The sequence below is a fragment of the Engystomops pustulosus genome, chromosome 2, assembly GCF_040894005.1.
Source record: "Engystomops pustulosus chromosome 2, aEngPut4.maternal, whole genome shotgun sequence".
In the NCBI taxonomy this organism is placed as follows: Eukaryota; Metazoa; Chordata; class Amphibia; order Anura; family Leptodactylidae; genus Engystomops; species Engystomops pustulosus.
Genome location: NC_092412.1, coordinates 224,050,980 through 224,066,352, shown reverse-complemented (window position 1 = coordinate 224,066,352; position 15,373 = coordinate 224,050,980). Strand labels below are relative to the sequence as shown.

Here is a 15,373-nt window from a genome sequence, read left to right as displayed (position 1 = left end):
ACCCCTTAGGTCCCATTCACACGACCGTATGGGGGCTGGTGACAATAGCACACGATTTGTGGCCGTTACACAGCGCACTGTACTCTCGCTTGGTGGCCCCACCATAAGATATAGCACATGTCCTATATTTTGCAGGTTTTACAGCCCCTCAGCTTCCAATGGAGAAGTGAGGGTTGAGGAGCGCTCAGTCTCCCTCCATTCTCCACACAGCTTCTATGACCGGGTACGGTCAGGGTGAACACACAGACGTGTGTAAGGGGCTTTAAAGGGAACCTGTCACCAGGAGACCCATTTTTAGCACTCCCCATAGTACATACACTGCCAAAATGTTTATGTATAAAAAAATTGGTTTTACAGAAAAAAAGATATGTTATATTGTACCTTTCATTAGCATCTGCTGTGTGACTACGCAGTTGCCCAATTGGAGGGGCTGGAAAGTAGCAGTCCCCCCCACATCCTTGGGAAACCTTTTCAAATATATGAATAACTTCCATCACTCCGGATTGGCTGTAGAGGAGCAGGGGGTGTCGCTAAGCCAGGTGATGGGTGTTTTCGAAAAGGTCACATGGAGTAGCTGTTCCCCAAGGGTGGGAGGGAACTGCTCCTTTCCAGCCACTCCCATTTGGCAACTGCCTAGTCACACAGCAGATGCTAATGAAAGGTACAATATAACATATCTTTTTTTCTGTAAAACCAATTTTTAATACAAAAACACTTTGGCAGTGTATGTACTATGCTCTGTGGGGACTGGGGGAGTGCTAAAAATGGGTCTCCTGGTGACAGGTTCCCTTTAAGCTCTGTCCAGGTTTTCTGATGCAACTTTCGATCTCCAAGCCAGGAGAGAAGTGAAAAAAAGAAGAGGAGGATTTTACATTGTCCCCATTATGATCAACCCTTAAGTTTGGCTTTAAAAATACAGCATCTGTAACCTGAACGTTGGTCGTTGGACCCATGAACGTGGTTTCCACAGATCCGTGTAGAGGCTATGGAGAACTGAGAGCAGGTCCTATTCCTGCCCTTGTTTCCAAACATGAAAATGTTACCTTTTCTATTGGAACATGAAAAATATGACCAACAGATGAGACACAGACTGCTGGCAACAAATATGGCTTGGCAGCGAATTACACACTGACACTCTGACCGTCAAATCTGACCACCAATATGTTGTTCGGCTAGAGAAGGAAGGCTTGTGGGTAGCCTTTAGGTGGCCCATACACAGTCTACTTCCAATACGAGAAGACCAAATTCATAACCGATAAATACTTTAGTTATGAGAACCTGGTACAGATGCCTAACATCCTCTATGGGGGGGGGTATATAAGTAACAAACGCCCTATATTCTCCCCTCTCCGGTCCTGTGGTGCCTGTTGTCACTGCCACTCTCTGTATACAGTGGTACTACCACACATCAGCTCTTAGAAGACGCTGTAAGTGTGGTCCGTCTATGAAAAATGGACCATACGCTGGACGGATTTCACAGACAGACCACGGTGCCGAGGATGGGACTGTGAGCATCAAAGTGAAATCTAATACAAGGAGCCCCTGCTTCCCTGCAAACTGGCAATGTAGACCTGTAATCATAGGGGGAAGCAGGGACTCCTTGTATTATGTATCACAATGGTTCTCAGAGTCATTTCCTCGGTACAGTGCTTGGTCCCTGAAATCCAGCAAGAGAACACCTCAAGTTTCCTCTTCCATTCATTACATGGGGAGGTTTTGAGGGTTTTGGTTATATGGCGATCAGAATAATTCCCTGGATCAGAAACTACTTACTTACTGTCTGAAGCCTATATATATTCTATATGTTCTGGACCAAGTACACTTCTTGTGCACTACCTATGCAGAGAGACATGCATGAGCTCTTATGTGTATATACACATGGTGTGTGTATGTGACTGTGTGCACAGGTTGTAGCAGAGCCGGTCCTGTAGCTTTTATGAAAAGGGGCCATGTATATTTATAGTGACAAATACAATGTGCAGCGAGTTCCTGAGCCGGCCTGATCACACAAGACTGCGACTGCAACCCTAAGTATGTGAGAGACAAAGGGTGGATTCATATTATCCCTCCCACTTCCTTGTCCAGTCTTTAAGTGAAAACAATGCGTGACAATCCAGCTTCATCTATAAGCCAGGTTTGCTACTTTATGAAATCCACAAATTACATGTGATGCATCAGAACATAGATGACCAACGCGTTTCTAGTGTGCACAGCACCTTTATCCAATGACACACCAATACACTCATACTACATAACTGATCCAAAGATGCCACATGGTCCTGAGCTGGGCCTGTGATTGGGAGGAGTGATCATTTTGGTAGCTGAACATGTCATTATTATCCTTAAAGTAAACGAGGAGCAGTGATGCTGAAATGGGGTGTCCAGCTTATTGATATTGATGTCCTACCCATAGATCATTGATACCCGACTAGTGGGGACGTGACTCAGCACCCCCACCCATCCTCTGAATCTCTCTGCCTCTGAGGATGGTTCAAATATAGAGAATGGAGTCTCATCAACAGCTCCATCCTTTGTGTTGTGGCCAAGCTGTGTTAATGCACCTCATCTCCCATTCACTTGAATAGGAATCAACTAATCGGAGGCAATGCTGAATATCGGTCTTCAGTGGATCTGGTATTGATGACTTATGTAATGGATACGTCATCATTAATCTGAAGAACTACTTTGACAGGTTCCTGATGTCTTGTTATTTTATATCTTTATGGACCTATTTGTTTTTTTTTTATCTTAGAGATCCTAAAGGAGTTTGTACCAAGTTGGCAAGTTATGCCCTATCCACAGAATACAGAATAATAACCTGATCTGTAAGGGTCAGACGGCTGGGACACCTATTTTACTAATAGGTAGAGCGATAGATGTCGCCTGCATCCTACCGCTCCATGCATTACTAAGAGAGTTATAGAAATTGGCGTGCACAGCAATGAGATTGTAGGAGATACCACAGCGCTGTGCTCAACAGTTTCCGACTCCCATACTAATGAATGGAGTGACAGGACGCAGGTTCAATCCAACATTCTTGTGATCGGTGGGGGACACGTGTAATGGTATCACTGTGGTTTAGTGGCAGAATAGTATAGAGACACATTGGGGGACATGTATCATACACAGGCGATAACAAAGTCCTCACGCCATCGGATACACAAGGCGGCTCCACCGGTGGACAGTTATATGTCAGGTCCTTTATCCTGCGAACTTACAGACCTGAAGTGTCGCAGGCTACAGGGAGTGTACAAATGCCCAACAATCACCCTCTCTGCCACCTGCCGCTTCCCCTATACATTAATTGTGATTATTTCCGGGCTTGTATGCCCAAAAACTCGGGTACTTATTAATGTTCCCTATTCTGTATATACAAACAGAATAATATAAAAATGACACACTTTATGGTTTAAGGAAGTGTGAAATGTAACTCTGCCCCCTATGAATAGCTGCTGACCATGACCTGAATTGTTGCAGAAAGTTCCGCATGTCCTCCCCGGCCTCCAGGCTGAGAGGTGGATGTACACACGTCATTTGTGTGTGTATGGAGGTGGATCTACATGCCTAAAATACAGGGCTGGTCAGCATGTGGCCTACAGGCAATAACTTATATAAGAATTTTATTATTATTATTATTTTTTTTTTCTTTAAAAGCCATACGTTAAAATGTGCCTATTTCAATGCATCAATGGATAATTAATAATGCAGTCAGTCCCCGGGTTACGTACAAGATAGGGTCTGTAGGTTTGTTCTTAAGTTGAATTTGTATGTAAGTCGGAACTGTATATTTTACAATTTATAGCCCAAGCCAAATTTTTTTTGGGTCTTTGTGACAATTGGATTTTAAAATGTTGGATAGTTATAAGAACCAGGAATAACACTAAAGCTTCATTGCAAACAGCTGTGATAAGTATTACAGCTGATTATTGTAGCCTAAGGCTAAAGTACGGTAAATTACCAACATCCAGAGGTCCGTTTGTAACTAGGGGTCGTATGTAAGTCAGGAGTTCTTAAGTAGGGGACCGCCTGTAATTCAATTATTTATATAGTGCACACAGAGCTACAGAGTTTACCAAATCGGTTCCTGTCCCTATGGGGCTCAATCTAATCAACCTACCTGTATGTTTTGGAGTGTGGGAGGAAAGCGGAGGAATATATATATATATATATATTTTGTAGACAAATTACGGCATCCAAAATATCTGCGGAGGAAGTCACGTGTATACATACCCTTAGACTGCGCCCTAGTGGTTATTCCAACTCGTTTAGTTATTGGAATGTCTGTTAAGTCTGCTCAATAAAACCTTGGTTTTTACTTTTTTTTTTTTTTTTGGATATTTTAATATTTTTCTGAAAAACTGGTTTTATAGCTTCCTGTAAATGAGGATGAGTAAGAAGGTCAGGGAGTGGGGGGTGTCAAAGTTGTATTACAAAATCAGGTGGATTCTTTTAACGACCTAGATGGAAAAAAATTTGCACAAAAACTTTAGAAATTGCACTGGGGATGTGTCATATCCTGAGGTTTAGTTTGGCGTTTACATTGCATTATGAAACGCAATACAGCTGAGGAGGGAAATTGTGCCTAAATACGGTACATTGCGGTTACAAAACGGAATGGTAACATGGTATCAGCACATACATTAGCAACATTTTAACTTGACGGTTACATAATGACTTTTTCAACATGTTAACATTGCTTATGCAAATGCAAATGTTAATGGTTATGTACTTGGACAAATCTCTTCTCTTCAGCTGTTATATTGCGTTTCTAAACACAATGCCAACGCCACGTGCCAGGGGGGGCCTTGCCGTGCCAGGGGGGGGCCTTGCCGTGATTATATTATGTAACATGGAAAGTGGATCTTGTATCTACACACAATGGCAAACTATAAATCGGTTTCTAATTTACTGAAATGGAAAACTTTTACAGACTTGTCTGCTTTCATAGAAGTTCCTCATTTTATTTTTCCTATGGATACACCATTTCCTCCTTGGACATGTGATTGTTTTATAATTGTGAAAGTGTTAACCTGTGTGGTGCCAGAGCATTGCAATTCCTGAAGATATACTGATGTCTAGTTTGTGTGTCATGAGTGTATTAAACATACGATAACTAGTTATAGAGAAAATGTGGACATTTACTGTATTAGAGGGGAATTCCCACAAAGACAAACTTCTTAAATGTACTCGGGATAACAAAATAACACATTCTTTATTTCCCTGTTATTAACAAAAATACAGCATTTCACAGATATAAGTCCAACCTGTCTCTATCAGTCCTGCAGTTCACAATTTCAGTTGCCCCTAGACAAGACCCTGTAACTTCTGACTTGGGGTCGGGGAAGCCATTTTGGATTTCTGTGTGACACCCATGCAGCTGAGGGCGGAGCTCACACTGATACAGACACTGACTCACTTCCTGCCAGCAAATGGCACATCCTGTGGAGAGAGAAGCTGCAAGCTACAGGCAGTTACGTTATCTGGGGAGGGGAAAGGCAGGCACAGGAGATCTCATAGTGTGAGAGTACATATGTAGCAGAGCTCACAATGTGTAATAGGCATCTCATGGATCTCATTATCTCTGATCTGTCCCATCTCTCTTTCAACGTGAATGTTCAGAAACTGAATGTGCAGAAGCTCAATGAAAGTGTCTATAAACCTTGTACCCTGACAATCTAACCACATTGTCAGCTCACAGGAATTGGTTGGATCATGAAGTGTCTGCTTAGTGAGCTCCCCTCCACACCCTGGAATCTTACACTGACCATCACTGAGTGATAGCAGCTAAAACAGCAATAAAACTGAGTATCATTGTAAAGTAAAGGGTTAAAATGATCTTTATTGTATTAACATCACTAGGGGATAGAGATTTGAGAATTTTCTTTCACGGGAAAACCCCTTTAATACAGTGGTTTTATCTTGTTCCTGGATTGTTGAGTAATATGTAAAACATGGGCTGCATCCTGTAACGCATGTAAGTCGTTATTGCTGTAATACACACCCCATGTAATGTAGTGGTGTTTTTTTTTTATTTGTATGGGAATGTACAGTATATCCAATTAAATCAGACAAAGGAATATATATGTTTAGATTTTTTTTTCTTTACTCTGTTTTCTGTTTATGCCCAGGGGGCTGCCACCTACTAGTATTTAGTTATCTGCTTTTCAGCTTTCATAGGCAGCAATGGGCTGGAAACAATTCCCTGAGGTCTATGTAGGGTTTTCTATTCATGCTCTGTGTAACTTAGTCCCCTGTGATGTTTCCAGCACACAGCATGCGTGTGCGGGATTGCACGGCCCGAACAATGAGCCACCGGAATAATAATAATTAGTTAATATGGTAATAATCTTTACTGATATGGAGCCATCATATTTCATAGCGCTTTACAAATCATATACAAATAAAATACTGCATTAAAGAGCACAAACGGTCATATGGAACAATAGAAGTACGGAGCCTGATCGCAAGAGCTTACAGTTTATAAGAACTCAACTCCGCGTGTCAGTAGTGATGTAATGATGGCCTTTTCTATATTCTTCTATTGTAATCCTGTCGGTAATGTAAAGGAAGTGACTGCTGCAAAGATCCTCGCTCCCTAGTGTCAGTGCTATGATTAAGCCTTCTGTGCACAGTGAAGATTAGAGGATATGATACCTATTAGATAGTTTCTTGATATACACCAAATGTCTGTCATATGATTATACACCATATATAATATTATCATATTAGTAGCCCCAGAGCTATGTTGGTTTGCCCATTTATGAAAAGAGGTGAAGGATCCCCTTAAAGGGGGTATGTATTACACAGGTTGCAGTTTATTATAATGCAAAATAAACTTTGAAAAGACAAAACAATCCCATCAACTCTAGATCTGATATTTTACTGTCTCCCAGAGGCACGCTAAAAAGACAACCAGTATATTTATAAAACTAAATACTTACTAGTGGACCATTCGTCCCTGGATTCAAGAACATATCTTTATTATATTGAAATGCCTGTATAACGCTAAAAAAAAGTAATCCCTTACTTGCGTTACACATGCAGCCCGGTGCTCTTTTCAGCTCCTAACTATGCACACCTACAGCGTGTGCTATCATACCCACCTACTGCTATGCCTCTGCCCAAGAGTCGCTGAAGTCGCCCAGCTCTCAGGAAGTCTTGCGCATGCACAGGACTACGTTCTAGTTAAGCAGCCAGTTCGGATTTGCGGTACTTCCTGAGAGTCAGGTGACTTCACCAGGGGGATAGGAGTGGGTGGGTATGATGGTGCTTGCTGTAGGCGGGCACTATTCGGAACTGAAAGTGTACAGTGCGGCATCCACATAAATCAACTTTATCTATTGGCATCAGAGAAGGCTTGTCCTGCTCGACCGACCTCTCCCATCCAATCCTCCCCATGTCCGATGCCTCACCTTAGCATCACATGTGACCTCATGACAGGTCTTTTTTTTATTATTATTGAAACTTTCCTTTATTTATCATTTTTAAATATAAATGCATCCATTCATAAAGACAAAAAAAACAAGACGGTAAATATAAATAAATAACCAATCATACATTACACAAGGATACATAAAGAGAGAAAACGTACAATATTTGCTAGTATGACAGGTTGGCTGCTGTTAGATGTTGCGGATGTTACAGGACTATAGGTTTTATCATCCTGGTCACATGTCTTTAAGTGCCTAATGATGTAACAGAGCTCACCATACAGCAGAATATCATAGCCTGTCAATTAGGAACAAGGCTAATTTACTATTTACTATGCAGGACTCACTTAGTGTAATGGTGCATTGTATATAAGTTTCCAAACTGATTTTTGTTACATTGCAGACATGGAAAGTAACCATTTAGGGATATGGGCAATGCGTTTTAAACATAGTCTAAGTGTTAATTTTGGGTGGTTAATTTGCATGAACGGTTCACTTTGACCAGCAAAAAAAACAAGCCCTCATACAGTGACTGCAGCAGAAAAATGAAAAAGTTATGGGCTCAGGAAGAGGACAATAAAAACTGTAAAGAAATACTTGGCCAAAATAGGTTTAGCCTCATGGGGTTAAAGTGCTAATCCCAGGTCCACAATATTACGTACTTGCCTCCGATAAGCAGTATATGAATGCAGTCACCTCTAAGTATTATTTACATAGGATTGACCATTTTTCCCTGTGACTTTATAGTATGTGACCGTTCTGCTGTTCTCTCCTCTCCTGTCCTTCATACATCTGTGTCTGTAGGAAAGACTCCATTATCGCTGTACTCTGTGCTGTTGTATTATTGCTCCGTGTCCTCTGTGATTGGGTTAAACGTTTCTGTAAAGGAGGAAAACATTTAGCGATTCATTTCTCCTACGTTGGTTTTTTCTTGGAGTGAATATCTTTTATACGTTGTGGATACATCAATATCCGTATGATACATAATTTATAGCTTTCCTTTCCAATGCTTACTACTATCCATTGTGTGAGCGAGTAAACCCTGACTGTTGTCATACATTACACTGAGCATGAAGACGGAGGAAATCTCTTCTCACTATGTCTACGGCCGAGATGCGAGAAGTTAGAAAGTAGTCTTACGACTCCAGGAATTTTACAAATTGCATTTGGTGACAAGGTCCTTTCAGTCAATGCCAAATGCATGGAGCTCATATTATCTCTCCCTGTACAAGCCGTCCCCGATCTCACATGGGGGGAGAGATACATCAAGGAATGTACGTCAATTCAGCCCCTTTACACCTCCGCCATGCCAAGTAGACATGGAAGAATGTGAAGAGGGCGTAATCGGCAGAGGAGTGGAACGGCACGGGGAGTTCCTGTTCCTAATATTTAGGACTAAAAGTTTGCAGATTACCATGCAAGTCTACAATAGGCTTTGCTGCCAGATACATTAGAGGGCCGTAGTCTCGTGATGTATGCGGCGGTGCCGTAGGGGCGGGGACACTGTCATCACCATACACACACAATAAATTTGCGATTGCACAATGTATAGAAACTTTGGTACTTGTTTGATACTTTAATACACAGAATAGTTCAACTCCGGGTTTCTGTCATTTTCGGTACTGAATTGTCTTATCCTGTTGTACAGACTCCTGCAGGGGAATCCTCAGAGGAGACATCGACCAGGAAATCCTTTGAGCAGATAGGTTTGGGGAATCCTTTGTATAGATGTGTGGGGCCAGCGGCAAAGCGGAGACCATGTCATCAGGGAAATATCATGAACTGCCCATATATGGAGTTTTTCTACATCTCCCAGGGCTTCCCCAGACACAAGTTGGAGAGGTATCAGAAGTGTATGAGGTAAAACTGTTCTAGTTGCCCATGGAAATCGAGTTCAGAGTTCAGCTTTAATTTGATAAATGGCTGTGGTAAAGCTAAAGCTGAGCTTTGATTGGTTGCCATGGGCAATTGGAACAATGCTGCAGGTACTTATGATAAATCCTCTTTCGTTGAAGGTCTATAAATAATTTCATTTTTATACAATTAAATATTTTTTTTTGTGATTTGTACTCACAACCTCCACACTCCACCTGCCATAGAGATACATTACCTCTATCACTAGACCATGGGCTTATTGGTTGTCACTATCTCACTAGAACTTCCATAGAGTTACACTGTGACACCAGCTCAATGCACTGGTATATAGAGATGGATCTTCTCAAAGATCTCTTTATATATCACTACATTATTTTTTTAAATTAATAGTTAAATTACTAAAAACATATAAGAAAAAATAAATTATACATTTTAGGGTACATTCACACAAATGTGATGGCGACTGATAACCGGCATTGTGGTCTTAACCGTGCCCTGCGCTGGAAGATTTTTTTTTTTTTTTTTTTTATATAGGTTTGTGTATAAGCCGAGGTAAGGTTTTTCAGCATATTTTGTGTGCTGAAAAACTCGTCTTAGACACGAGATATAATATGGTAACTCCTGGGATTTGTGCAACCACTAAGTGGTAAAGCTGTCAAAATGAAGATTTTTTTTTTTTTTTTTTAAATTCTAAAAGCTGAAATATTAACATTTTTTTTATGTTTTTTTTTTTGTTTGTTTTTTGTTTTTAATTTTACATATTTAACAATCATGTCTTTTTTACTTCAGGTGGCTGCTGCGGCTCAGACTCTAAGCAGTATGTGTATGGCGGATGGGCCTGGGCATGGTGGTGTGTTTCTGACACCCAAAGGTGAGTGACCCAAGTTTACATTAAACATTTTGTAGGAACGTATAATCTTCTCTTGCATGCCATTCCACCTTGTACTGTGGTGATCTGTAAGTATCTGAAGGTGTAATATTTCATGTTTATCATGGCACATTTACATGAGGTCTCTCACTAGGATCAGGCTGATTTAAAGTGGGGCAATTGTAAGATATCTTAAAGGGATTGGACCTATTGAACTATAACACCTATCCTGTAGGTCTGACGGCTGGGACACCCACCAATCTTGAGGCTAGGACCCCTAACAATCCACAGATCCCTTCTCTCTAATGGGTGTAGGGACAGGATAAGCATGGGCCCTGCTGCTCTATTCAATAGTATGGGAGTGTCACAAATTGCTAATCCCTAGCACTCACATAGACAGTGAATAGATTGGAGCCCTTGTGCTCGGTAGAGGTCCCTGCAATCGAACCCTCATTGATCAGTTTGTTATCGTGGACAGGGGATAGAAGCCCCCCGCTTTTCTGCTCCTGTACAGCTCCTCCCTCCCCCACTGATGTCAGCTCACCAGGCTGTGAGCTCTGTTCCTGAAGCACAAAGGTGGGGGCTGAGAGCTGTGGAGTGATCAGCGCAGAAAAGTCACATGTAGTTTTTTTTAAATGCAGCCAAACTAAAGTCAACCCCTGGGACTAAGCACAGGATTTTGTAAGTTAAAGCACACAATTATATTGTAGAAATAATGTCTGCAGGTAAAAATGGGGTGACGGGTTCCCTTTAAATATACTTGTATTCATATAATTTTATTAATTCAATTTAACTGTATTAATTATACATTTTATATTAACATTAACAGGAAGGACAACCTTCACAATACATCATAAAAAAGAAAGCTTTCCTAGCGAAACGCTGGTTGACTGTTACTGATCGTCCGCGTTTCATTTGGCCACGCCCCCAGACGTTTGCATTGCATTTCTAAACACAGTGGAAACGTCTTATGTGCCCACACCCCAAATGTTGAATTCCGATCATACTATCAAGAAAAGGGGAAAAAAAGAGTCGTATCATGATACTCCGAGCATCTGTATCACACTCCATATTCTAGTACCGGTGCAATCCTACACATGAGTCGCATTTCACTTTAGCGCACTCTCACCTTTTTGGGGAAGGGTTTAGAGTTTAACTCAGCTTCATATATCCTACAAATGCCTTAAAATTGTCCGTTCTAGTGACTGACCCTTTTTTATTTGGTTAGCTATATATTTAAAAGAAATCTTACACCTTTACATGTATTTGCATGCTGTGCTCCACTCCCTATGTGTACCATAAATTGAATCCTAATATTAATTTTTAAAAAATGTTTTGTTTTTTTTTTGTTTTTTTTTAGAAATTTTCTCAAATTCTAAACAGTTAGTTAGAGACCACTTTACGGCCAGCGCTACATTGTGACCATCGTTAAGCCGTCTGTCACATGGCCCAAGACCACAGAGTATCATTGAGTTCATAGCATCTGATGAAAGTGAATGTATTTGTTGCCGAATGCTTGATGCACCAATGGTGGCAGAGAGATCACAAAAATTTCAAAATTGAAAGATATTTTCTGATCAGTGGTCACAGCAACTTTAGAGTCATTATAAGACTGCACACTCTCTTTAGATGCATTAAAGGCTTTGATACCTTGGGTATTGCCATGTAGCACTAGTCTAGGGAGGAGATCTAGTCTTAATGATCTTCTGGGTTGTACATATGCTTTAGAAGATCACAGTGATTAATGTGGTGGTTAAGGCTGCTCACAGTTTTTCTTTAAAGTGGTTGTTTCAAGTATTATTGTTAGCATCTATTCACAGGAGGAGGACTAATAATCTGATGAGTGGGGGTCCACCTTGTGGAACCTCCACCGATCATAAGAACAGGGGATCTGTTCTCACTATTTGAATTAAACGGCAGATTAAGAATTTGTCCTGCTGCTCCATTCAGTTCTATGGGAGCATCAGAAAATACAGCCACAGTGATTCGGTATCTCTAGCCCTCCGATTCAATGTCTGAGAGTACTGCTTAGAAGTTTCGGCTGCTCCTTTAGTATTGAATGGAGCAGCAGGACGCATACTCCATTCGCATACTACTGCTCTATTCAATTGTATAGGAGCATCAGAAATTGCAGAGCACAGCGATCGGGTCTCTCCAGCACTCCCATTGAATGTTTATGAGAATTCTGCAGATAGCTGAACGATCTGCTCGGCAATTTCCAGTTCCCCCTTAGTATTGAATGGAGCAGCAGGACGCTTACTTAACCTGTTGCGCCATTTGATTAGTAAGAACTCAACCCTTGTGATCGGTGATGGTCCCAGCTGTGGTTCTCGACCAATCGGATGATGTGGAGAAGGGACAGCAATACTTGGTACAACCCCTTTATTTTTTTTTCATCTGTGCTGTCTTTTAAGCTATGACCTCATCAGAAGATCATTCAGGCAGGATTTCCCTTTTTATGAACTATGCCATCAGCAACCTGAAATCCTGTCAAGCTTCCTCCGAGTAATGAACTACCTTTTCCTCTGAAACAATGGCAATTGCTATGAAACATATGGATGTATAGAGAAGTGTCCACTGGGTGGCGCCCCCCTCTGGCTCCTCCTCTTCAATCTTTCTGTTTCCAGGTTGATTCCTGTGCAGATGCACTACAGAGACAATGGAGGGGACCCCCATTGGACAACTTGCCTCTTCTTCTTTTGGGGGGGAGGGGGTGACGTAGTGTTTCAGAGTAAAGCAGTTTGTTATAAGAAGGGAACCTGTCAGTATAGTATTCTTCATGTGGTGAGGGCAGATTCTCATTCATGGCATATCTCTATTTCACACCCTGCATGTTGTGACTTCCTATTCCGCTTCACCCTGATGTCTGTAGTCTAGTATCAGTCGTTTTTAGTAGTAATGTGTGTGTGTCCATTCACGACCCTCCTACCACCCACACACCATGGACACAGACACTTCCCAGACTGACCTACATACATAATACACCAGAGCCGTCAACCCTGAAAATAGCTCAGAGATGAAGTAAAGATGTCACTCACTATACAGAAATGTACATTTACACCACTAGTAAGTTGGCTGATCCCTTCCTGTCCAATTTATTAGGTTAAGAATGAAACACATGAGACTTACCTCAAAGACTACAGATAAGTTAGGGAAGCGCACGACTTGTAAATATAATAAGCAGAGTAAAGATGAGTGAGTGAATCACAGCATCGCTCTTACTATTTCCTGGCAACTTCCTGTTTTATGTTTTTTGGGTTTTTTTTTTTTTCTTCTGACCATTGAACCTCAGAATAGCTTCATACGACCTTTGCTGTCACTTTTCAGTAGTTTAAAGGGATCCTGTTAGGGGGTGATTTGGATAACTAAACCAATTACAGGTCCATGTGAATTAGTGGTTACGTGTCCCATATCGCCCTGTAAGAGGTCTTGCTGTGGCCACTAAATATATATATATAAAAAAAAAAATGTAAACCTTGTACTTCACTACAGATGAGTTCATTAGAGGGGTTGCCCCACTAACCAAGTAAGGCCCATAGAGCATAAATTGCTGATCGTGGGGGTCTCAGTGTTGAGACCCCCACAGAAATGATGGAGTCCCAGGTACCTAAGTCGGACCATCGTCGCTCCCAGATATTAATGGGGTCAGGGAACGACTGAGGTGCCTAAGACCCCATCGGATCGCTTGTTCTCGTGATCTGTGGGGTTCTCATCACTGAGCCCCCCCCCTAATTGGCAAGTTAGGCCCTTTCCTGTGGATGAGGCCTAACTTGGTTCGTGGGAAAACCCCTTTAAAACTCCTCTCTGAATAACATTGCTGACACAATGTACATTGAAGCAGGAGTGTACTACATTGGCTTCATTGCATCACTGTGCAAGTGCTAAGACTGCTGGGAAGTATATAAGGTGTTGTTTTTTTTTTTTATTTGCTTGCAGGTAAAAACTAAAGGTCTATTTGGAACACTAAGCCACCAGTGCTTAAAGGGGTATTCTCGTCTGGGCATTCACATTCTGTTTCATTAATCTGCCATATATAAACATTTCTTCAATTAGTTATTATTAAAAATCAACTTACCTGTGTAAAGATAATTTCTCATAAATGTAGTCATATGGTCCCTTATAAACAAGAATGTGTCCTTGGATACGGCCACCTCTGCTGGAGTGATTGCACCAAGACACAAAGGCTGTGTGTATATGAAGTGTCTGGGAGTTACTGCAGGTCCCACAGTCGTCCTGTGGTAATGAACACTGAAGCCACGTAGTCAGGCAGGGCTCAATAGCCCATGTCTGGCCACTGCTGCTAAAATGTGAGGTGGTCGTATCTGAGGAAGCTATCTCGTTTCTAAGGGACAACATGGGGACATTTATGAGAAATTATCTCCACACAGGAACATTTTTTTTAATAACATCCAATTGAAGAAATGTTTATATATGGCAAATGAATAAAATTAATGGAAATGCCCAGATGGGAATAGCCCTTTAAGGACTTGGGTGTAGTTTACTGTCCCAAATTGACCTGACTAGTTCTCTTTCATTTTTTTTTCACAAGGCAGGATTACAATTAATGGATATATATATATTACACCATTGTCAACAGATCTCCCCGTTTCTGCACATATCACAGAGCATGCCCACAACACTCTCCCATGGTCATCACCAGACGCCAGGTTTTTAAGAGCCATGTGGCTGCTGTAAAGCAAGATGGCCGACTCCGATAACATTAGAAAAAGACAGTATAATATCTACCATCAGAAAGTAAAACCAGATGAGATTGGGAAGCTAAACTATGGATCCATCCTTTTGAAGTATAACCCAGGTTTAAAGTGTAGAGAGCCCCACAGCCTTCAGATGTAAGCGATAGTCACTCATGAATGAATCCATGTGTCTGTCACAGACCCCCAGCATGCCCCCTTGCTTGCTTGGTTGACCCAATTGCCAGCAATGATTCCCTGTTGTTGTAATGACTTATAGTACCTTATCGGATGGACAGTCATTGAGGACTTATAATCTAAAATACTTATTGTTTAGCTATCTTGGATCTTGCTTTTGTAGGATTGCAATGTGAATAGCGTCCTGTGCTTGACTGATCCATAGCGTTGAGGTGCCAGCGCAGCCCGTATGTTATCTGACCCGTTCCCAGCTCAGTAGATCTATATATTGTGACACGGAGCGTAACGATTGAATTCACCAGCAGCAAACC

General features: G+C 41.4%; 1 protein-coding gene across 2 annotated transcripts in view; it reads left to right on the top strand.

The window, feature by feature from the left end:
• The window catches only part of FLOT2 (flotillin 2), a 41,021-nt gene that overhangs the window by 3,133 nt on the left and 22,515 nt on the right, over positions 1–15,373 (top strand). For both annotated transcript variants that reach the window (XM_072138281.1, XM_072138280.1), the window contains exon 2: positions 10,095–10,176. In XM_072138281.1, the coding sequence (XP_071994382.1) occupies positions 10,095–10,176 (82 nt within the window). The remainder of the gene's footprint in view (positions 1–10,094; positions 10,177–15,373) is intronic.